The sequence below is a fragment of the Mustela putorius genome, unplaced genomic scaffold (genome assembly GCF_011764305.1).
Source record: "Mustela putorius furo isolate JIRA1106 unplaced genomic scaffold, ASM1176430v1.1 tig00000281_pilon_pilon_pilon, whole genome shotgun sequence".
NCBI classification, from domain to species: Eukaryota; Metazoa; Chordata; class Mammalia; order Carnivora; family Mustelidae; genus Mustela; species Mustela putorius.
In genome coordinates, this window is record NW_025421343.1 from 16152123 (window position 1) to 16176825 (window position 24703).

A 24703-nucleotide genomic window follows, 5' to 3' on the forward strand; every position below is an offset into this window, starting at 1 on the left:
AGATAAAACTTCTTTTTAAAAAATATTTTATTTATTTATTTGACAGAGGGAGAGGGAATACAAGCAGGCAGAGTGGGAGAGGGAGAAGCAGGCTCCCCGTTGAGCAGGGAGCCTGACCTGGGGCTCGATCCTAGGATCCAGGGACCATGACTTGAGCTAAAGGCAGATGCTTAATGACTGAGCCACCCAAGTGCCCCCAAAACTTTGTTTTTTCATTAAGAAAAACTGTGTGGTTTTACACACACAGGCACACACACGTGTACACACATGCACATCCTCCTGAATAAGACATTCCCTCTCCCCCTTCACTCCCCTCTCACTCTGCTATCTCTGGACTCTGTATCCCACAGCAGTCCCTTCAGGCCAAGGAGTTGTGTTCCTGAGCTTGGCCATCTGGTCTGAGACTGGGGAGCATCCAGGCCCTGTGCCACCCCCCACCCCCACACCCCCTGCCTCCAGCCTGCAAGGTGCTCCAACATATTTGTTCACATGCATGATTTTCCCTGGACCCAGCCTCCTGGACAGAAGAGATAAACCTATGATCAACAGAGAAGGCAGCTCATTCCTACCCAAGACACCCCATCTTCTCCCTACCTAGGACCCCCAGCTCCCAAGGCTGCTGATTCCCCCAGACTAGGCCAGAGGTCAGCTCAGTCCTATCCCCATCTGACACCTTTCCATGCTAAAGTGAGATCTAGACCCTTACTGCCCGCCCTCTGAGCTGTTCTTTCAAGTTCAAAACCCCCAAAGGGCAAGAATGAGGGCTGGCTGGTGACTGCGTGTGTTTTGGAGGAGGAGAAGCCCTGTTGATGAGGTTATGGGACCATTTTCGTTAATCTAATAATATGAGTTTGTGGCTCTTGTCTGGGAGAGATGGATGCAATGGGTTCTGGGGCTATTCAGGGTTCTGCCTTGGAAGAAGTCCACACCAGTGGTGAGAAGGTCGGACTTTCCTGCCTTCCTGTCTCCAGCCCTATTTGCAGGCTTCTACCTTAAGAAACAGGCTTAAAAACAAAAGTTCCCTCCTATAGAAGAAAAGACTGCTTCCCCAGAGGGGAGGGGGCGTGAGAGAAGGGATGCAAGGTGTCACAGAGAAACTGTGTCTCTCACCTCTGGTAGTCAGTGACCCCAGGAGGACCCAGAAACCCTCATCCTCAGGCTCTGAGGCCTCCATCTCCCACTCCTCCTATATATCCAGGCCTGATGAGGTAGGGCTCAGCTGCCTCCCTCTCCTCTCTCCGCTGGAAACAGAAGCTCCAGCGAATGTTTCTAACTCCTGAGTCCACTCAGCCATGTCCCCCTTGCAAAATCCTCCCCTTCCCGCACCCCCCTGCACCCAGCCAGCCAATCCGCGGCCTGCGAGTCTCTCCAGACCCATCTCTCAGGGCCCTGGCGGGATAAAACCGGTAGGCGATGCCGGGTGGATGGGAACAAACTTCAGAACGAGGAGAGACGCAGGGCCCAGGGCACCCTCACGGGCTGACCCGGGCAGTGAGGGCCTGCGGCGGCCGGCTGGCCAGGTATGCTGCCCAGGGGTTGGCTGAAAGGTGACTGGGGGACAGCGGTGATTCGAGAAGGGAGAGGGGCCCAGGGAGCCTGGCAGCGTTTCCCCCTCTTAAGTTAAACTGGATAAGGCTGGGGCAACAGAGGAAGAGGGCCCCGGGCTGGAGTTTGGGGCTCCCTCAGAGGACCCCCAATCCCGGATCCTCCCAGCAAACGTGTGTTAGCCAGGCCGAGGTGGGCCACCCTTCGCCTAAAAATCCTCTGACTCCAGCCACGTGATGAGAGCCTGAGGGATAGGGCCCGGGGAGAAGGCATAAAACAGGGACATCGAATCTCATGCCCCTTCCCCTGGGTCTGTGCAGGGCAGTGGCGTGGCGACGGGCGCGGCGGGGACCTGCGTAAGGAAGCCCTGAGCCCTCGGCGGGCTGCGAGCGACTCCCCGGCGATGCCTCACAACTCCATCAGATCCGGTAAGGACGCGGCGCTGCCGGGACCCCAGAGCCCCCGCGTCGCCGTGCGTCCGTGCGTGCGCTCGGGTCGGTGGGGCTGGGGAGCTTACGCTCCGGGCTCGTGGGACCCACCTGCGCCGGGACGCAGCCGGGGGCGCCGCTGGCCTAGCTCTCCGCTGCGGCCGTCTCGCTGTTCTCAGGCCCCGAGGTCCCCCTCTCGGCCCGGCGAGCCGCCCTCCCCAGGCCTTGGTTTCTGCGGACCACACGGAGCGGTGAGGAGCTCTCCGTGCGGGTCAGAGGGGGTGTCCCTCGCGCCGCATCCCCGTCTTGCATGTCCCATGGGGGAGGACATCCTGCGTCTCTCAGGCCCTGGGCCGCCCCCGACCTCTAAGCCCTCGAGCGCGGGTGCGCGCAGCTCTTGCTCCAGGCTGCCCTGGTGGGAGGTGAGCCCTGCGCACCCCTCAAGCGGGCGGGAAAGAAGCCCGTGGTCCGGGGCCTGCGGGGCCTCTGAGTGCCCTCAGCTGCTCTCGGACTCCTCCTTGCCTAGCCTGGGGCAGGCGGAGAGAGGCGCGCGGGGCGTCCGGCCTGCGAGCATCCGGCTGCCCGCGGGGCCAAAACCCCCTCCCCAGCGGCGACCCGGCCCAAAACCTCCCAAAGCGCTCCGGGCGGGTCCCTCCCTGGCCGGGGCGCCTGCTCTTCCCCGCCTCCTGGCCCAGGCCCGGGTTGTTGGGGGCGGCGGGGAGGGTGGGGGTAGGTGTTACGGAGAAAGAGCCCCAGGGTCTGGGCCGGCGGGCGCGGTGTGCGCGGTGGGCACGGTGTGCGCGGTGGGCACGGTCGCCTGGCGCGCAGCAAGTGTGGACAGCCGGCAGAGACACGGCCCGGCCCCCGGTGATGGATGGAGCCGGGCGGGCCGCGGGGAAAGCGATTTATGGGGCCAGGGCGCAACGCTATCGATTTGGGCCGGCGAAGTGAGAGGAAATCAATATTTCAGATGAATTCTCGGCGAATATGAAGTCCCGCTCGGCAAACGGGACATTTGTTATAATAAGCAGGGTCGGATCGGGCACGGCGCGCGGTTGAGATCTCTATTTAGCCGAGAAAGCCATGAGTCCGAGCTTCGCCGCGCAGCCTCGGGTCCGGGGGCCGAGGCTCCACAACGAGGGGTGCGGGGAACCCCGCGAGGCTCCGGAAGGTTGCTCTTTTTGGCTTGCTCTAAGGTGGGAGAAGGAGTCAGCCGTACTTTGCCTCGCCACCTCCGTGCCCGTAGAAGAGCGTGGTCCGAGCCGTCCCGGCCACCTCTGCGGGCGCGGGGCCGCTTTCCGCGCGCGGAGTGGAGACCTCGCGGCCCTTCCCGGGAGCCGCGGGGTCGGCGAGCCAGGGAATCGAGCCGACCTCCCTGGCTCCCCTTACCCTGCAGCACTCCCGCGCCGCGCACGCTCCTTGACCACTTTCTGAGGCCGGGAACAGGTTTTCGCCCCTCGGTCATTAGCCAAACCGGGGTACAATACCGAACGTCGTCCCTGCCTCGGGATCAGAACGGTCTCCGAGGACGAGCTTAGTGCCCCTGGTTCCGGCCAATTCCTCTGGGCTCCCGATTCCATCTCCCCCAGCCCGCAGCCCGACCTTCCCCTGACCTTTCAGGCAATGGTAGGATTGGGTGCCCTGGGACCTCGAATTTACGGTGCTGCACCAGACCCCTTTCCCTCTGTTCTGCTAGAAATAAGACGAGGTCACGATCTCTTGGGTTGGCTTGATTTTGTTTTCGCTACCTATTTTCATTCTAGAAGCACTCAGAATAAATGGGGATGGAAGAAGAAAGGGGGGGGGGGAGACACCATTTATTTTTACTTTATTTTTAATCAGCAACTGGCCCAGAAGATGAGAGGTCATTCCCGACTGGCTCAGATGCAAATTGTCCTTGGGTTTGGAGAGAGAGCCGTCCACTCCCTGCAGGGCCAGGACAGAGGTATTTTTCCGTTTAAGGAAGGCACAGAGTCTACTTCTAAACCTTCCCCCACAACAAATAAAGAAATAAAACTGCAAGGAGGGAAAATGAGCCTTTCTCTTTTCGTTTACTTTAATGCTAATAAAACAGAAGAAAACTGTAAAACACAGCTCAAACATTTCAAGGCTCTCCCATTTCTTTTCTAAATTGTCTTAACAAAAACCTGAGCCAGAGACCTCCCTCTATCTAATCAGTTTTCTTAACACCGTTGCCTATATTTAAAGATAAACTCATAAACTGACTCCCGTTTTTATAAGCCCGTTTCTATCAGTTTTTAGCAGCTTCCCTCTTTTCCCCAGGCACTTCCATTCTTGAGTTGTCTTTTGCCAGGAGAGCTTCTATTTAAGTTTTCTCTGGAGCAGAATCCCGGCGTGCGCAGGCTAGGCGGTCACGGGGCTTTTCGCGGGACCGAGGCTGAGAGCACCCACCGTTTCCAAAAACCCAAGAAGCCCGAGAAAAGTTTCCTGCTCGCCCCAAAAACCCAAGAAGCCCGAGAAAAGTTTCCTGCGCGGCCCTGCCCACCCGACCAGCCGGAGCAGCTCACCCTGGTCTGGTTCACTCTCACTGTCGTTTGATCTTGCTTTGAAGAAAGGTCTTATATATATATATATTTTTTCCCTACAAGCTTTATTCTGAAGGGCTGCGGAGAGCACACGGGGAATTATTTTGATTGTGCTGGTCAGCAGTGGGCCGAACATTCTGTAAAATCTGCTGGGAATTTTGTAGCATCGGGGAACAAAGATCCTTTAAAGCACAAGACCACATTTTTTAATGTTTAAAGATAAATGCCACATAAATATTAAAATGAAAATAATTCCGTATCAGCAAGGAAGAGAGTTTAGTAAAAGCAAGCAGGTTGTCATTAAAAGTTATGTGCCAGAACTTGCCGGCAACCCTCTTCCCCAGCTACTGAAAATAGATTATTCAAGGGGTCAAATGAGACTTAAGATGGAGAAGGAACATGCCTCTAACGTCCTAAATCTGAGATGCAAAGCCCTGTTCCCTCCTCTTGGTCTATGAAAGGAGGAAAGGGGACCAAATGCGTTTGGAGAGATCTATTTTCTTCCCAGTTTTCTTGCCTGGGTTGAAAACAAGGTCTCCGGATGGGAAACAGTCTCAAGGAACATAAAGAGGTATCGGGGTTCCTCAATTCATCTTTGTTTCAAGAGGGTCCATCCTCCTACCCTCCTCAATGCAAGTTAATTAGGAGATAATTTAGCTACCTTGTGAATTAGTTTTAAGATAAGTATCTTTTCAAGCTTTGTCACTTTAATTGCCCCACTGATTGATAAGAAGTAATTATTTCTAATTGACACTTTTTTGATGTCCACTGGAAGCATTTATTTGGGACTTTTTTGGAGTGGAAGGAAAGTTAATTAATTTCATCAGTCTCTCCCCAAAAAGACTCTGCCTAATTTTGCTGAAGAGGACAAAGGAAATGGAGGAAAAACAAAACAAAAAAATCAGTCTCATGAAATTTTAATTACTGCGATATTTTTTTTGAAAGGAGATCATCTGCTAATACAATAATATGTCAAAACTTTCAATTTATGGCTTCAAATCTCTAATTTAAGGGGGTACCTGTTTATTGGGTATATATTTTTCGATGGATCTACTTCCAACCCCTTCAGATGCTGACTTCATTTTGAAGGTTACTACGGTTTGTAATTAATTTTTGTGAAAAGTAAAATCAATAGAACTCCATATGCTCAGAATAAATGGCATCATTTTCATAAGAGCTAATTGTAAGAAAGACTTACTAATCATCATCCCTGTTCTGTAATTATTGATAGAGTTGAGTATGAAGGTGAAACTTTACTTCGGTGACATGCCTTTTCATACTTAAACCTCGGAGTAAACAGTTTAATCATTCACACCCTCCAGAATATGTTACTGTGAAAGAGAAAGAAGGGACAGAATAAAGAGCAAAAGAAAGACCCTTAAAGGAGGCAAGAGGGAAGGGGAGGGGAGTGAGGGGGGGGGAGGTGGCTGGAGAGAATCAAAATGAAAGAACTTATCACAGAAGCAAAGGTAGCCAGGTGCACAGGACCTTTGTCATTCAATATATTAAAATGGGAATTCTACTTCAAAACACATCCTTTTGAACACAGATCTCTACCATAGCCCTAAGCAACCCCTATACACCACAGGCAACTTCCTCACTTTTCTATGCATGAAAAGAGGCAGGATTTTCAGGAGCCAGCTGGTCTGGCTCTTGGGTGTCTAGATATGAAGGTCTTGATTTGGTGGTGTCTCTAAAAAGGAAGCAAGAAAATACGCATTGTGCTCTGGGGGCTTGTAAAGAGATGTGAGTGTTGTTTATTTTTATTATTAAAGCCCCTGGGATCTTCATTCCTAGCTGTACACCCACACTCTTTCCACAGATGGACTTGCAACTCACTGACAGAAAAACGTTTGCACACAAACCCAGAGCGGAGACACATACTCGCACACACTCACGCACGACTGCAATGAGAGAAGCACGATCAGACAAGATGCGCTCCTGCCAGGTTAATTTCAGCCAGTGCCTTTCTCATTTATGTATAAAATCTTGTCTGCTTTTAATGATGTTTCTCCTGGATTACGTGGAGCTGCAGGAATGAGGAAACATTCTAAATGAAAAAAGAAATTTAAGACGTACAAACAGCAGATAATATCACATACCAATCTCACTATTAGTGAAACTGAAAAAATACATAAATAATGCCAAAAAAATCAGCAAGGGAGAGTTTAGTAATGGAAAATTCCCCTGCAATTAAATGAAACAGTAATTTAGTAGAGATATGCCTGAATGAATTAGCATTTATTAATTGGTTCTCATAAAAAACAATTTGCGTGTGTGTTTCCGGGGGCGGGGGAGGATATTTAAAGTATTTATTTTTCATAGGAAAAGTGCCTCAAATATTCCTATCAAATTATGGAGTGATCATATCGTATTTTGTGAAAAATCTCAGTTTTCTCACGGGGGAATTTCACCTGCCCACAAAGAATGCGGGTTGAGGGAGAGGAGTCCTTTTAAATCAGAATGGAGCTGGTCCCCTCTTCTCTTGGGACATTTCCAAGTACGAAACCAATGGGAAACCCATTGGCAGGGTCTGTTATGCTCAGAAACATCCAAGCCTGGTACTGAGCAGACTCCCAGGTGACCTGTCTCCTCTGGGGCACGACTAACTGAGGCAGAGAAGCCTGCTTTGTGGCTCTGCCCGCCCCCACCTCCCCCCCCAACCCTCCGCAGCCAGCCCGCTCTAGCATCCTCGCCAGCTCAGGCAGGAACTGCAGTTTGTAATCTCAGCGAGGAGCTTGCTAGGGTTGACTGGTGCATGGATGTGTTTACTTTCTCTCGCCACAGTTGGTCTGTCTTCAGTTCTAAGCATTTTAAAGCTGCTCTATTTATCAGTCCAAGAGGGGCCGAGCTCTCAGTTGCGCTCAGAAAGCTTTGAGCTCTGGGGTTCTGAGGACACAAGGAGCCAAAAGATAAAAGAAACAATTTCGTTTAAGGAAAAAAAAAAAAAAGATGGTTTTAAAAGGAGAGGACAGGAGAAGGCACCCCTATCCAATTGGCTTTTGTTTCAGTTGAAACTTGGGGACCGGCTGAATCACTGGCCCCCACAAGCCCCCGCTCCCTTCAGAGATAGGACACGGGGATATAAAACATCATATAAAAAGAGGAGAAGGCACCCCCATACTCAGAGTTCTTTGGGGGAGTGATTCTTTTCTGGGTTCAGAATGGAATAGTCCGAGTTCTTTTGGAGAAAGAGCTAGAAGACATTCTGCCTAGGAAGTATGTGCAGGGACCGCACCTGCTTCTTTGCGGGGAGGAAGAGAGAAGAGCCATCCAGGGGTCTCTCGGTTCCTGAAAGCTCTACTATCCCAGGCCAATCCCAGGTCATTCAGTCAGTGATCAGTGAGTGACTCCATGATGGAGTCTCTTGGTAGGGTGGGTGGGCAGAGGCATCCACTCTTCCTCATTTACCTGTGGTCAGCGCACTTTTAAGTGGACCTTTGAGGGTCATAACTATTTCCTTAAGTCCAGAGTTAAGGTTGACAGTCCTGTTTGGGTTTTTTGAAAGCCCCTCTAGGTCTCTCCCTCGGCCAGGTGGGGACACGATGAGCAAATGTCTCTTCCATGGACCAGGGGCTAGAAAAATCTTCCCAGGAAGTTTTCTATTTTAAACCCACAATTCATGTCATGAGTCTAGGCTTTGCCCTGACTGGGGCTCCTTCCCCAGGAATGGGGCTGGGCAGAAACCAGCATCTCCTTCCTTGAGGCATGTCCAAGGTCAAGGGCAGGGAGGTTCAGGAGGTCCCCCAGGGAGGGGTGGGTTCTGTTTCTGTGTTCATTCCTCAGGATCCCTCCCTAGTCCCGAATACCAAATAAGATGCCAAGTCTTGCTAAGGCTCGACACAGCCAGCCCCACGCTATGCTGGCTTTCCCGATGCCACTTTTAGAGTTAAGAAAGAGCTCAGCACACCTTGGCACTTAGTGAGCCCTCAGTAAATGAAAGCTGGCTTAGTATCTCGGCGGGCTCTTCTTGGGATGGTTTTCCTCGGGAGAGGGCACATCAGCTTCTAATTTAATTCTCAGGACTCTAACCAGGCAGCTACTGTTTTTGACATTTTTGCAGAAGAGAAGACAATGGATGCTAAGAGAGGCTGATGTGACTCCAAACCCCTTTCTTCCACCCGCCCTCTTTCCCAAAGTCCAGCTCATTCAAACTCCCTGTACCACTGCATGGTTCACGCCTGCAGCTCCGCTGGGAATTCGGGCCAGAACCCTCGATGAGAGAGGGTGTGAGGGCCTACAGGGACAGCAGTCGTGACAGCAATAGGCAGGGCCTTCTGTCTGTCAGCTTGTTCTCCTCATCTGGGTCCCTAACACTCCCACTCCTTAGAATAGACCCCTTTTCAGTCCAGTCCTTGGCCTTCCCATCTGCACAATGGGAGAAGTAGCACCCATGATGATTTCCCTCCTGGAGGTCACTGTGAGGAAGAAAGAGGTGATCAGCCACCGGGAAAGGCAGAGTTAGGAGACTTTCTTTTAATGCATGCCCCCAAGGCTGCCATGTTTCCACCTGTATCAAAAAAGGGGGACAACTATTCTCCGGTACCTCGATTTATCATAAGCCAGCAAGGAACTCAGTCCCTTGGCAGCTCCAAACTGCACTTGGCCTACCTATGTGCATCCACTTCAGAAACTAATGAGTTAGTGGGTATGATGGAAGTTTCCGAGTTACTGGGAAGACCCATCCACGACGTCAGGGGCCATCACCGGTACCCAGTCTCATTTCCCTGAGTTTAGGCTCATTCCTTCTGCTGCTTCCGCAGAGTCCCTCTCACTCAGGGCTTCAAAACCAAATCATCTCCTCCTTCAGAGATCCTCCGTGGTCCAACTTGTAACATTAGCTGGTAATGTTTGCTCTCTTTGCTGTGAGAGCTGCATTTCTCGGATGAAAACCCTTCTGTAGTTTAAGCGGAGAGACTGCGTGAGAGAGAGAGGGAAAAAAAAACCCTAAATATTTTATATATTTCCTTTTCTCTCACTTCTTTTAACTCTGGTCTTTCTTCTCCTGTCTTCAGCCACAATGCTCATCAGTTTTTCTTTTGCACTTGTTCTCCTAAGTGGCCTTGGAGTGACCTGAGTAGTTAGTGCTAATTAGTCCCCTGGGACATATTGTCCCTGTCAGACCAGCACAGCAGAGAGGTCGGGGAGCTGGTTGGGTGACGCATCCAAGAAACAGCTTAATCTGCTGTCATTTTGTGAACTGCATGTTTGCGCACCCAGGGTCCTCTGTGTGCATTGCATTTTTTATCCCTCAGCCTCTCTAGGAGGACAGCAGAACTATTATTCCTAGAATAAACTCTAGGGCCAGGAGGTGTCAGGAGGCAAGGGATTTTGCAGCCCCTGGGAAGCCAGGGCCATGGGAGCCTCCCCACCCCCACAGGCAGCAGGAGGGGCTTTGCCTTGGAGGCTCTGCCTGTGCTGACCTTGCTGTTTTCTCCCTGTGTGACCTAGGGCAAGTCAGTTGTCTCTCTGGGCTTGAATTTCCTTGTGTGTGTGTGTGTGTGTGTGTGTGTGTGCGCGCGTGCACGCCTAGAATACGAAAATGTTGCAGGACTTCTAGAAAGTGCTGGAGTACGACCAGTATCCCCGCCTGGCACATAGCTCCTACTCAAGAGTTTGGGATTTTTCGGTTTTTGTTTGTTTGTTTGTTTGTCCTGCTCCATCCACTGGGCACAGGGAGGAGAGTCTCCAAAAATTCTCTAGGGCAGATGCCCTAGAGAAAATTACATTGTCTCAGCATTTCCTGTGAAACTCTGCAGGAGTAACTCACAACCCAGCATCCAAACTTTGTTCCAGTTAAAATTGAGGCCTACTGTCTAGGAGTGTTGGATTAAGTGAAAGCACACTGGGGAAGGGCTGGCTCAGACTCCCGTGGCCACTGTCAGCTGCTATAGCAGCGCACTCTGCAAAGTGAGTCCTTCTTCCATTCTACCAGAAAACCCAGTCATAGGGGAGACACTAGATCGGGCTATCCATGGGCTTTATGTTGGAACCCAGAGCATTCTAGGGCTTTGGTAAAATGTAGTGTCTTAGAGGACAGGTGCGTGGAAGTGGGTGTAGAGCTCCGCTGGGCGTGTAGTAAGAGAGAACCACACAAAGACACGTCTTGGTACTTGTTCTTAATTGACACAAGACCGTATGGTTATGTTTTTAAAATTCACTAATCTCTCTTTCCCTCTCCCTGCCTCCACCCTGCCCCTTCTTGCATTTTCTTACTTTGCGTAATAATAATCCAGCTCTGTCTTGGCCAAAAACCCTGGGTGACATTTAGTATTAGCTGAGCCCCAAATCACTGACCCCAGCTCTGTTTTGGTCTTCTACCCCAACCCTGAGATCATTCTTTCAAAATGGTCCTTGGGCATCTGGCTCTGACTCAGGAGGTGGGAAGGGGGCTTGAGGAATGAGGAAGGGAAGAAGAGGTACTCTTGGCTCAGAGGTACTGGAGCCAAGATAGGACCCTGAGAGTCAGCGGTTTACTTCAATGTAACAAGCCCTCATGGTGGGCCACCCACCATGTGCAGGGCGCCATGCAGCGAGGTGGCACTTGCTGACCCGGTGACAGGGGTGAGCAGCACCTTCCCAGGGCCACTGGAGTCTTGGGATTCTCTGTCAAGGGGACAGACCCCTTGACGAGGAGGGGAAATAATCAGACCAAACAATTCAGTGGCGAGTCAAGGACTGAAAACTAACAACCTGGGTAGTAGGAACACCAAAGGTCATTCATTTATCTCCATCAGTCACCCCGGCCCCACCGCGTCGTTGCTGACAGCGTGTAAAGCTCATCTGGCCTTCGTGAGTCTAGTTGATCCTTGGAGCACTTGTTCTAGAAAGACAGCATTGGAGCCCGTGTGGAGCCCGGCTGAGCCCGGCTCAGCCAGCTCGTGGGGGTCTACACCAGGGACCCCAGAGTGGGGTGACTGGCCGACTCATGGCAAGATGTTGCCAATCTGTAGGTACAAATGCCATGGAGATCTGCCCACATCTGCTAAATCAAACCCTAGCCAGACACCTCTGATGCACGTCCTCCCTTCCCCCACCTTCAGGGATGTGCGAACTTCATAGGATTTCCCTTCTAGACCCCTCATCTCCTTGACAGTGTGACAAGGAGCAGGTCCTTCCGGTCCCCATATTCTGTGATAACATGACAGTGCCCCACACCAGGAAGATCCTCATGCCCCCCAAGCTCTCCCTCTCCTGATGGCCACAGAGCTGTCTGGACAGCTGCCCCTAACTGTGACAGGTGGGCCCAGACCTCAGGGCTCACCCTTCTGCAGGTGAGACCTGCTCTCGAGAATCCTGCCGGCAGTGACACGGTGGCTGTCTTGATGGCTTTCTCACAGCTCCGTCCCTGGCTGGCTGGCTCCTGTTGGCTGGAAGGCATCCATCTCCCCGGGAGATCTGAGGCCAGGAGCGCATCGTGCCGCTGCCCACACTGCTCTCTGCCCCCACCCCCTGGAAGTCACTGTCCGTACCACAGCAAGGACGCAATTGTGCACAGCTTTCTATTGTTTGCAGACAATTTGGTGCGCGTTTGCCAATCCGCTCCATGTAGATAACGCCCTTGTTGAGGCCAGGTGAGCCTCTCTTTCCCCTGGCTGGAGGACAAAAGGGAGTGCCAAAGGGGCTGGTGTCGGGGGTCTTATAAATTCAACCACCTACACCTGCAGAAAAATAGACACACGGCTCTCGCCTCGGTGTGGCTGTGAGGACTAGATGACCTCCGGCTTAGGAAGAGCTTAGTCGGGTGCTTCCCCCACCCAGCGACCCCCCACCGGCCCAGCTCAGATACAACCTTCCCCTAAAGTCTTCCCTCCTCTCCAGCTCCCCAGGGCCCCCTAGCATTTTCTTTTTATGGCATGTTTTGCAGTCCACTGTGTGAAGGAATATTTCTATCTGTGGTTCTTGCCCTTCTAGATCTGGGCTACCTGAACACCTTTGAGGCTATGGGCCTCACCCAGAAGCTCCCTAGGGTTATGTGACACCAAATATCTACCTGGACCAGAGTTGGGTCCAGACCTCACAAGCCTTGTGGCACAACAGAGGCTCCATGCTTACGACCAGGGCCGGGTCAGGGACACCGGGCTGCCTTCAGAATGTGCTGGGGTAGAGTGAGGGCAGACTCAAGTCCAGAGAGTGCTGGCTGCGGCCTGCTCTAAGTGAACACTGACCCAGGGAACAGAGGAGGGAGGCCTCCCACACCTGCTGACAGGGACTGCTGAAGCCTAGGGAGAGGCACCAACACACACAGACACACATATACACAACACGCACACTCCCATACACACAAACGTACAGAACCATACACATACGCACTCACTGGCACACCCAGCCAGAGTTGGGACTAGGGCGAGGCACTGGGAGGGCAAGATTTAAGGACGCGCTCACTCTCAGGCTCATGCAAGGGGAAGGCTGGCCCCGAGAGTGAGGGCCTCCTTAAATTCTGTACCCTGGGTGCAGGGTGTCCTGCCCCAGTCCCCTGGACATGATACACATGCTCACATAGCCAGTTACACCCACACTCATATACACGTGGGTGACAAATGCTCATACACATACATACAATGCTTACTCTGTCTCACTAGGAAGTGTAAACACTAGGAAGAGGCCTTTACAGTGCGGAACACTGTCCTAGGTCTGTGGGTGATTTAAAAAAAAAAAAAGGCCAAAAAATCCCCTGCTCTCAGAGACCCCCAGAGATCCAGCCAGGAAAACCCAGGTGCCATTGCGAAGTCCCAATCTAGTCCACATTGCTGAGAAGCACCAGTAACAGACACGGTAGACGAAGAGAGGCCCAAGGTATCCGGGGGATCTGCTCTGTGTTGTGGGTCAACTCAGATCAATGTAAACATGAGGTCCCTGGCTTGTGACCTCCCCTTTCTTGCAGCCTATGGTTTGAGGTGTGAGCAGAGGACCTCCGCTGTCTAGCCATGCCCTCCTCCCCGGGAATCCCATTTAAGTTCTAGGACAGAGGAATCATGAGGGCCCTACAGAGACCTGGGTTTCAAATGAGACCAAAAGACAGCCATTCACTTGGGCCACTCAGGAGACCAGTGTCAGAATCACTAGCAATACTCTGCCCCTGGGGTTCATATTGGCTCTTCCCAGACGAGGACACTGTTACCAAGCAGGCAGCAACAGCAGTGGGAACTGCTTATTCTAGAATCTGGCCTCTTGGTGCCCTGAGGATGGCAGCACTGAAGGCAGGTAGCTGAGGGTTGTCACTGGTGGGCTCCTTCCTCCACACAGACCATGAGAATATCCTGTCCGATCTTTCACCCTTGCTCAGAATTCCCCGGCAGCTCTCCCCGTGAGCCCTTCTGCCCTCAGCCTGCGGGTATGTGAGTACACAGGCCCCTGATTACAGAAACGTTCAGGGACCACAGGAGTGTGCCTCACAATCTCATGGAGGCACAAGGGTTCTACAGCGCTTGCATGGACCGATTATTACCAACAATGCGGTGGCATCGTGAATGCTTTGTACATTGGATCCACAAATATTTGTATCACCTTCATAAATCAGTGATTCTCAAACCACGTGTCCCTGCAGAACAGGCAGAGGTGCTCACTGATAATAATGAAAATGAGCGACAGTGGCAAGAGAAAGTGCATTTGTGGACAAACCACCTTCAAGTTCAAGGTGTAATTTTTTTTTTCTATTTAAGGGCCACTACCTCGTATATTCCTTGGGATCTTGGATCGACTGGGCAGCACGTTATACTTTTTGCTATGTGGAGCTTGCTGTTCAGACGCCTTCTTGGTGGAATCGTGTGTGGCCTTCCTGAGGAGTGTCACAATAGTGTTGATGTGAGGCTAGGGCTGCCTGATGTCTGCCTGGTCGGCATAGCACCCCCATTCTGTGAAATGATGAGCTGCGCAGGCCTGCATCAGAAGGTACCATGGAGAATTTGCATTTACCACCATCCAGGAAGGAGCCCCGTCCCCAAGTCCCCACCACTCTCACCTTTCCCTTCTCAAAAAGCCCCCTGCTTTCCAGGCAAGCGGTACCTCTAGCATGCGTGGGTCAGTCATGTAAGAGAATCAGTGATCATGGCCAAGTAAGGACACTCACCCACACAACTTGTGCAGGTTGCTCCCCTGTCTTGCTCTGGAGCAGACTTAGGGCTAAGACACCTCTCCTGGAGCTTTCCTCCAAAGATCCTGCACCCCCACACACACTCTCTGTCCCAGCCCCCCCCCCCCCACTTATTCAGCTCAGGCTGTTAAAACACAATGCCAAGGGTGCCTGGGGGCTCCATTCATTAAGCCTCTGACTCTTGACTTTGGTGCTGGTCATGATCTCAGGGTTGTGGGATCCAGCCCTGCAGTGGGCTCTGTACTCAGTGCAGAGTCCGCTTGTCCCCCTCCCCTTTCCCCACCCCACACGGGCTTGCGCTCTCTCTCTCTCAAATAAAATATTAAAAAAAAAAAAAAAAAAAAAAAAAAAAAAAAACAGTGACACTCGCCAGGTGGCTTAAACCACAGACATTTATTCCTCACTGTCCAGGAGGCAGAGTCTGAGATCAGAGTACCAGCATGCTCAAGTCTGGTGAGGGTGCCCTTCCAGGCGTGTAGGCGGGGCCTTCACGTTGTGTCCTCACGTGGCCTTTCCTTGATGCAGGCACCTGAGGAGAGAGAACGGGTGTCTCTTCTTATAAGAATAAGCATTATTATAAGCTCAAATGATAAGCACTGTCCCCATCATGAGGGCTCACCCTCATGACCTCATCTAACCCTAATTACCTCCCAAAGCCCCCCCCCCCCATATACCAAGACACCAGCATCTAGCCCATGACACCAGCCACAGAAATATCATTTCTTTTTCTCCTCAGGTGCACAGACCACTGGGTCCGCTAACCCAGTGGTGCTTCTGTCCCCAACCCTCTACAGCCCTGAGACAGACCTGTCTCCCTTCTTTCTGACCTGTTTCTCTCCTAAGTGGGTACCCTTCTGGGTCCCTGTGCCCAGATTTCCTGAGATTTTACTCCAGCTCCTCAAGAAGCATCTGGGGTCCCTCTGCTCTCCTCCTGACTCTCCACATGCCTGACTACACCCCACCGTCATCCATGCTTAGTTACTCCAGGGTCCTAGGACACACTCTCACTCTCTCACCCAATCACACCTCCCTGGGGCCACACAAGCCTTGAGCTCTAACTCCAAATTGTTTCAAAGGAAATTCGTACTCTAACATTCAGTTTAATAAGTAAACATCTACAGAACCCCTCAGCATGGCAGGTGTGGAGCTAGACTCGGACTGCAGAACTCAGGAGACACGCTGACATTCTAGAGAGAATGGAAACAAGTTGGACTTTTAGCCACAAGCGAAGAGAGAATGGAAAGTTTCCTTTCAGACAGACCTAAAATGCAGAGCTAGTGGGAGAGGGAGGGAGGCGGGGCTATGATGGGAGGGGCAAGGGTGGGACCCTACCCTGAGGAAGGGGGCAGGATTCTAGCAGGGTCTGGAGGAGGGACCAGTGGGAGCAGAAATGTGGGGTTCTAGGACTGTGTCAGCTCCAGGGACCAGAGTCGGCTCCAGGCAAAGGGTGCAGCAATGGAACATCAGGTTGGGACTCCCACAAACGACAGGGGTCTTTGACCAGAGAGGCCAGACGAAGACATCAATACCAACCCTGCCATCAGGAAGGCTAGGTCAAGTGCACTCAATGTACGCGTTTGGGAGTGTTTCACTCACTGTGCATGAGAACTTCCATCCTCCCCTGGTTTGACTTCGCACTTCCCTTGTTGATCTTCATCTTCCCTTTAGCTGTCTAGCTAGAGCCATATACCTATTTTATCCTCTTTGAGCTTTGCGGTATTTTTATTAAGGGGAACAGCTTGGCAGTAGTCCGGGATGGCTAGATGACTCACGTTATTCAAATGTTCTGATTTCTCTCCTTTCCCAGCCCTATTCCAGAGAATCTTAGCCTGGTGATTTTCCAAAATCATCTCAGAGTCCCGTTTGCACTTCCTTTCAGTCCAATCATTAACAGGCGTTTGTGGGCAAACCGCTGGTGTACAGTTCGAGAACATTCTACCCCACCTCCCTGACGCTGTTTCCCACCACTTCCATATGCAAACCCGTGTTCCAGCCAACTGGTCTCTGTTTCCAAAACACAGTGTGTACAGTCCCACCTCTGCACCTTTGCCCGTGCAATGGCAGTGGCCGGGACCGTCAACCCTACTCCCACTCTTTTGACAGAGTTCTGCCCATGTTCCACTTCCCTCAGCTTTTGCGACCATCCCCGTCTGATTCCCCGTCTGATTCCTGCTGAGCTAGGCAAGAGTGAGAACTCTTCGTTCTCTCTACCTCCCCAGCACTGGAACACAGAATCCTATACCAGATGAGGGCTCCACAAAGGCCCATGATGGGATTTTTGACATAAATCTCCAATAGCATGTTTTATTGTTTGGCTAGTTGACCTAACTTGTCCATTTGAGCTTTTCGAGTGAGGTCTTCCCCCCGTGGAGCCCACTTGGTCCTTTCACACGATATTGCTGTAATCACTGTCTGATTTTCTTTATAATAAGGGGGCGCTATGGGACTGAGGAGACCAGGAATTGTTGCTTTTCTGGGAAACCTGATGTGGCCACTGAGGAAGCCTGAGACCTCTGGGTCTCAGGGACCCCTCCTCAGTCCTTAAGCACCTTGCTGGCCTAAGCCCAGATGTGGGGTGTTGAGTTTGGGTAGTAGAGACCACTGGAATTAGCAAACACTGGTAGGCTGGGCAAGACTGACCCAACAGTGTCCTTCCTCATGGATGCTGGGCATCGGCTGGGCAGGGTGGGTGGCCAGATTCAGGGCTATCTGGGAGGACCAGTGCTTCCAAGAACTGAATTCCCCAAACTCATCTGGCACATTATAGATATAGGCTAGATGCTTAATAAATATTTGCTAAATGAAATCACCACTTTGAAATTTGCTTTATACAAGTGTTTCTCAAGTGTAGGCTTTATTCCAGCTTCAGAAGCTTCCAGGGCTCTGCGAACAGATGTAAGGCCCTGGAGCCTGTCCCCATCACAGGAGCCCAGTAATTCTGCTGTGGATTAGCATTTGAGAACTCCAGATCTAGGGTCTGCCAATCAAGGCCCCGTCAGGGGTCTCTCACACATGGAGACTCGCATGCCACATTTGCTGGGGAGACAGACCTTCTTTCTGTATGGAACCCCTGCCTCTCAGAGATTTCCCCTCTGGCTGTGGGAGAGAGTGGATCTGACTCTCATGCAGTCTCAGGTCTTCTCTTAACTGGTTGTGCACAAGTTAGTTAACCTTCCTAGTAAGTGTCTTCATCTAGAAAATGGGCTCGACATGCCAGCCCCACCTCTCATAGAATTATGAAAACCCGTCCCTGGTGCAATCAAGGTCCCATTGATATTTGTTGAATTTATTTAAATGTAAGAATCACTTACTTGCCAGCACTTTAAAAGGGCTCTACAAATGCTAAGTGAGTCCATAACCAACCTTTAGGCAAAATCTAGAAAGTTCTTGAAAGGAGGAGAAGCCCGGAACTCCTGGTTAACTTGGGGGGAACCCCGCCTGGCCAGGCAAGAGTGATTGGCACCTACACGAGGCTTTGCTATACTGCTGTGTGTGTTGACATCCTTGCATTAAAGAAGAATTTGCCACGTGATAGAAGGATCAGGAATGGAGACCAAGATGGTAATGACAGCGATGTCAAGAGAGCAGGTGCATGTAGAGAGGGTCAGATGTTAGAAAGCACTCTCTGCTTGACTGAGCCTGCCTTAGACTGGAAAGTACTTGGAGGGACAGGTGAATATCCCAGAAGAGTAGCCCCCAGGGGCCTCCCAAGTCTTCTGGATCCAGTTCAGAGCTAGAACCCTATGGATCTGTGCATTAAATTGCTGGCGCTGCCCTACCAAAGCACCACAAACTGGGCAGGGATACAGGAGGCTGAAATAACAGAAAGTTACTGTCTCACAGCTCTGGAGGCTGGAAGTCTGAGATCAAGGTGTTGGCAGGATTGGTTCTTTCTGAGGGCTCTGAGGGGAAATCTGTTTCCCATGCCCCTCCTCCAACTTCTGGTGGTTTGCTGGCCATCTTTGATGTTCCTTGGCTTATAGCAACATAACTCCAACCTTTGCATCACATTCTCCCTATGTCACCCCTCGGTGTCCACATTTCCCATTTCTGAAGGACGCAGTCACGTTGGATTAGGGCCCACCCTAATGACCGCATCTTGATCATTTACAAAGACCCTATTTCCAAATAAGGTCACATTCTGAGGTCCCGTGGGTTGGGACTCAACGTCTGAGTTTTGAGGGGACACGATTTGATGCATAACAATCTGAGTGTTGCGGGTGGTTAGTCTGGGTCAGTCCCCCACCCAGCTCTGAATGGACCTTTAGCTGCTTTAGGTCCAAATGGCACCAAGTGTAGAAACCTCTATTGGGACTGACAGAAGAGGAGGAGAAACCAATCTGGGTTCTGTAGAGCCTTTCTTGTTTGCCTACCCAGTGTTCCCACAGAGGAAAGGAATCTGCTTCCCAAACCCAGAACCCACAGAGCAGAGCCTCCTGTCTGGGTTCATGATGTAAGTGAATAAGAATGATAAGCAAACAAGCTAGTAAGAGGAGCAGAAATCTCTTTAGGGTGTGCCTTGGTTCAGAACACATTCTGCCCAATCCCTACAATTTTCTTCCTCCAGTGTCCACTAAGATGGCGCTAGCCATCAGGTCCCAAAGGGTCGCCTGGAATGTGGAATGAACAAGGATTAGGTCAGGAAATGTGAGAAAATTATGTGAGAAAATGTGAGCCTTGGTGAGGTCATGAAGTACGTTGGTGACACTAGACAGGTCGCCTCCCCCTTCCTGGCCAAGGACAGTCTAGAAGGGCCCACCACTCTGTCGCTGATCAGGATACAGCACATGGCCCCCTCCATATTCACTTAGCCACAGTGTCTCACTCTGCCATCATGCAGGTCACATGGTGGCCCAGAGGGCTACTTTCCTTCATTCCTACAAGTGGCCTCAGGGCCACCCCCTGGTAGGTCTCCTGTGTGGAAAAGTTGTCCAAGGTCCCCCACAGAGCTCTCTCTGCACCCAAGGGCCTGAGGGCAGTCCTGGCGTTGCAGTGATTGGACTGGGAGGACAGTAAAGATCATCGGTGCTTTCAGACCAGATGAGGATGCTGAGGCACAAACAGGCAAGGTCAGAGAGTGGGTGGAACCCGGGTCTCAGCAACCCCGTTCCTACCCCTGAAACCATAACCTGCAGGCTGAGTCTATCCCCATCTGTGCCTCGCTGGTTCCTTATGCAGCAGCGAGTGCGGCTTCTAGGGTGTGTAATCCACTCAGCTACGGTGCCGTGCCGGGTTCTGGGGAACCAGCCATCGTCAGGTGTGGCAACCACAGACATGCCATTTTGTCACAGATTCGGCTCGGTGCGTCAGGCTCAAAAAAGCAGTTCCTCTTCATTTGTTCCTACCTGTTTCGCACCTCAGGAAGGCCAGACCTCCTTTCTTCCCCTCCCACCCCAGCCCCGAGGGTTCTGCCCCCCACCCCCCACACACATACACACAGACACAAACCTTTCTAAGTTCAGGCCAAAGCTCACCTTCAAGTTCAGGCCAAAGCTCACCCTTTCCAGCCACCTCCGTGCTGAGCTAGTCAATCACCTCTTATCTCAGTTAAGATCCAGAAGCACAGAATCCCAGTTAGAGAGAATCTCAGAGCAGAGGTCATTGAGTTCAGCCTTCTCGGTGAGGCAAGATTCCCCTCGTCTCTTTGTCACATGATTTCACGTCTCTTCAGGATGCCCTAGTGCCTGTGGCCTCTCAGGGAGGGCAGACTGCTGCTTCCTTCCCTCTCCCCCTCCCTGTTCTCCCTTCCCCTCCAGGGACCCTTCGAGCTACCTCCCCACTCTCTCCCCTCCCCATCGCTGGGTGACTTTTAAATCAACATCCACAAAACCCACATTTATAGCATTATAACTTTCAGCTATAGAACCTGGCAGAATGTTCCATAACATACGACATCAGGACGCAAATTCTGATGACTCACCCTCATTCCCAACACACACACACACACACACACACACACACCACCCCCCACCACCATAAGCATTCCACAGGCTCATCGAAAGAACTGAAGGAGACAGTGCATGTGAATGGATTTTTAAAATTTTAAGGTTCTATAATGTGTCAGGGATTATTAACTTGTGAGTTTCTCAAGGGCAAGAACTGTGTCTTCTGCTCAGAAACCATCTCCCCACACACACCCAGCCTGGAATGTTATTAGACATAGAGGGGGTACTCATGGAATTGAAATCTAACGAACTGAAAATTGCTTTAATATAGACCCATATTTTAAAAAACAGCATTAATATCCGCAAGGCCTCTGACCCCAGGGAGGGTGCTGGAAGGTGTAGCACAGTGATTTGTGGGGCTTCTGGGATTCTAAGTATGTGTCCAGGGGCTGCTGGCCTTGCCGCCACCTCGCACACCTCTCTCCTCTGAGAGATAGAGGCTCAAGCCTTTTCTGCTGCATCATCCCCCTCACGTCCTCCATGGCGTGTGGTGTCGGGAGTCTAGAGGTCTCTGAGCTCAGTGGGAAGGAGCCGAGAAGAATGGCCTCTGGGAACCCTCCAACCAGCCCTGGAAACATCCACCAAAGCCTCTGACCAGAATTTAATCAATTAATTAATGCTTTCAATAAATATCTATTGACCATCTACTGAGTGGATATAAACTCTGGGCAATCGCAGAGGAACTGTTAAAAAATACAGATTCAGGGACACCTTGCCAAGAAACTCTGGTCGAACTGACTGGAGGTAGAAAGTTCCAAAGGCCCCAGACGATCCCAGCATGCAGTCAGGGCAGGAGCACGGCTGTCCCCCTGCAAGGCAAGCTTATGTGGCCAGGTAGGAAGCTACCCCTGCCTTCCAGCAGCTAGGCAGCTAGGGGGCAGGCAAAGCATGGACCCTGAGAAAGGCCTTAATAATGAGCCCCAGGTGGAGAGCTAGGGACGGAGCAATCGGAGAGGGGATAGTAAATGTCTCTGAGAGCTGGCCCAGGGGGGCTTCTATTTGGGGGAACACGAAGGCCAGAGTGTGAGGTGCAGATTAGCCACTCCAAGGCTGCGCCCCTTCAGGGAGAAGAGGCAGTGTGTCTCGAGTTGGAGAATGAAGGAAGGAAGGGAAACGGTGCCCAAGCTTAACCACAGGGAGAGGGTGGCCCATCCAACTGTTTGGCTTACCGATATCGTTTATAGACCTGAGGAAGCTTGTAGAGGCCTCCAGAAATCTCTGAGACAGCCCCAGAGGGGAACCTAGCCATGGAACCCTTGCGCTTGCTGGCCCTCCAGGACTCAGAAGAGCCCATGTTCTCCCCCTCGCCTCCAGCTCACCAGCCCCTGGTCTCTCCGGGTGTCCAGACTGGCTTCAGGACAAGGCCGCACCTCACATCCGGTAGGACTTTTCCCGGGAAGCTTGGAGGTTTTTTTTTTTTTGCCATTTACAGCAGCTCCGTCCCTGGAAATCCACGCACTGGGGCCCTTCCTGGGAGGGAGGTGACAGGGTTAATCTAAGGGCTGGGGGGGGGGGGGGCGGAGAAAGGCCTTGAAACACACAGGGAAGCCAACCAGATTAATAGAGGAAGAGAGAGGGGGGTAGACCATTAGGAAGACAAAGAGAAAATCATGCTGGAGCAATAGAAAGGGAAATCTAATATCAACTAGGGAAAAATAAATGGAGATTAGGGCAAACAAATTAGCTTTAATGGGTTCAATGCTAATACAAGAATAACAGCCGAGCTGCGAATGCCTTTGAGGGGAAGATGGGATGAAGAACCTGAGCAGTCATGCGGGCAATAAAGATGGTGTGGGGGGGGGCGGCCAAAGGCGCGAGGGAGGCAGAGAGGAGAGAATGCTGGGGGTGAAGGGTAGGCGAGAGGTGGGCCAGATGGGCGGGCTCTGCCATCTTGGACAGGACCCAGGGGCTGGGGCAGGGAAGGGGCTGGGAGGACTGAGAACAGGGAGACGCAGGAGCCCCGAGTGAAGGCTGGAAATAGAGACGCGGGAGGCGATCGGAAAGGGCAGGGACAAGGGACGGGAGGGCAGAGGAATGAAACCCGGATTGGAGACAGACTGGGCACAAAGCAGGGTTGGGAGTGACAGAGGGGAACAGAATGCAGGAGAATGAACCACCAGTATGCAGGGGAAGAAGGTATAAGAGAACCGAATTCAGTGAGTCCTCTGAAGAAAACCATCGAAAAGACAAGATTAGGCCTCAAGAAAAGGAAAACCTGGGGAGGACCCCAAAGTGGGTTTGGTAGGTGACAGAAAGGCACAGTTGCTCCAAGAGAAGGGGCCGACTATCCTGCTGCCAGGAGCCGTGCCTGGTGAGGACATGGACCCAAGCAGGATCTTGAAGGCCCGAAGCCCACCTCTCACTTCTGCCCCTTTGTAATGGTGTGGCCTTGGGCAAGTTACGTATGGCCTCTGCTCCTCAGCTCCTCATCTGTAAAATGGGGACAACAGGGTACCTACCTCAGCGGGCTGTCAGGAGGGCTAACGAAAGGATGCTTTCAGAGTGTTCTGCCTGGCTCAGGAGCCAGTACCTCCTGCCATGCTGGCTTTCCATGGTATCCCTAAGCATTGACTCATGGGGGAAGGAGGCTGAATCCTGAAAACAGCCTTTGCTCCTTGCCTCCTTCCCCTCTTTCCTCTTCTTTTTAAGTCCAACATTGGCAAATGACCCGCCAAATGTGGTTCTTTCCCAGCTAGAGACTAATCCAGAGGAAATCTCTTTATCCACCCTTGGTCGCCCTCTGCCTCTCCCAGCCCTCTCTCCCTGTTGAGGAGCAAAGAGGAAGGCAGAGCTTCCAAGGGAGCTGGACTTCTTATCCTATTGTTCCAGGGGCCTCCAGGGACCCTCAGATTTGCCAGAACTCCAAGTAAGAGAGGCTGGGAGCTGAGCCTGACCTCATGGCCTCAACCTGGAGAACCCTCGGGCTGCATTAAAGTGCAGGGAGGCCCCACAAGAGGAACAGAGCCCAACAGACCAGGAGGGAAAACCAAGAAGAACAAGGCCAGGAATCAATGAAGAACCACTTAGATAGGGACTCCAGGGCATTCTAGAACCTTACAAGAGCAAGACAATGAACAGGCAGGAATAGGCCTCTTCCTTTTGCTCCCTGCTGGGACCAGTGGCTTCTTCCTGCAATGTCCACCTCAGGATACTTCAGGGTACCTCAGGGGTACCTCAGGGTTCCTTTGTGCTCTTACAGCCCTCCAGCCCAGAGAAACAAGTTTCTACACCAAAGCCTCCTGCTAAAGTGCCTAGGAACAGGCTTCTTGTTTCTGACTGGACTCCAACAGACATGCTACTTAATGTCAGAGGAGGTCTGAGGAAACAGGACTCCAGGACTGGCTTGGTTGTGCCCTCGGGCCTTGAACACAGAGCACAATGCTGAGCTTCTTGGCAGCGAGACCTGGGAAACCAGTTTCATTTTGACCAGCTGGATCCTGTTAGACATAAAAGGGCAGCCCTGCCCCACAGCCCCAAGTCAGAAACTTCTCCTCAAGGGAGCCCCTAACCCTGGGATGTCCAAGTCCCTGGAAGGGCAGTTTTTGACACTACACCGTGGTCATCCCTAATGCAAGCTGTCTCTTGTGGCTCTTTCCCTTGATGCACACTGAAGTCTCCCCCAAAGAGCCATAAACCCCGGGGAGGGAGGTCAACTTGTGTAGGTCACCCCTCGTCTTTCTCCATAAGGCCCTCTCAGGCCAGGGTTAGAAGGAAAAGGCTTCTCACCTCAGAATCTGCAGACCCACCTTGGTGACAGTTGCCTCACGTGGGTGACATGGCACAGTAGCTCTGTTCCCACAGAGAGCTCCTGTAGAACCAAACAGGCTGTAAGCTCATGACAAGCACTCACACATCTCGTGCTGATGACAAAGCCTGGGCGTAAAGGAAGGCCTCTGCCTTCATCCCGTGGCTCCTGGAGGAGGGCAAACTTCTCTTTTCCCGGACCCTTTTTTTAAAAAGCTCATGTCTAAGAGAATGTGACTTTGGAAGACACAATTCTGCACAGGGCAAAGAATGTGTGGGCTTCGCTAGGCTTGTTTTAGGTCTGTTTACTTCCTCTCCTCCCCCTGTCTCTCTGTCCCTCCCTCCCCCCCCTCCCTTCCTTCTCTCCTTCCTTCCGTTCTTCTAGTAATTACCCAACACTTA

General features: G+C 51.8%; 1 protein-coding gene and 1 long non-coding RNA gene across 8 annotated transcripts in view; one reads left to right on the forward strand and one right to left on the reverse strand.

The window, feature by feature from the left end:
• The first annotated feature begins 1421 nt into the window (after nucleotides 1-1421).
• PAX8 (paired box 8) overlaps nucleotides 1422-24703 on the forward strand; it is a 57416-nt gene continuing 34134 nt past the window's right edge. For 3 of the 7 annotated variants that reach the window (XM_013051236.2, XM_013051237.2, XM_045079128.1), the window contains exon 1: nucleotides 21771-21937. In XM_013051236.2, the coding sequence (XP_012906690.2) occupies nucleotides 21805-21937 (133 nt within the window). In that variant the 5' untranslated portion in view covers nucleotides 21771-21804. Of the gene's footprint in view, nucleotides 1521-1865; nucleotides 1974-21770; nucleotides 21938-24703 lie in introns of those variants that run through there. The other 4 variants (XM_004742386.3, XM_013051235.2, XM_004742390.3 and 1 more) reach the window with 3 other exon arrangements.
• On the reverse strand, nucleotides 14987-24366 carry LOC123391754. The gene is made up of 2 exons (XR_006606460.1): nucleotides 24304-24366; nucleotides 14987-15141 (listed from the first exon to the last, which is right to left on the reverse strand). It is a non-coding gene; the product is annotated as an uncharacterized LOC123391754 (long non-coding RNA).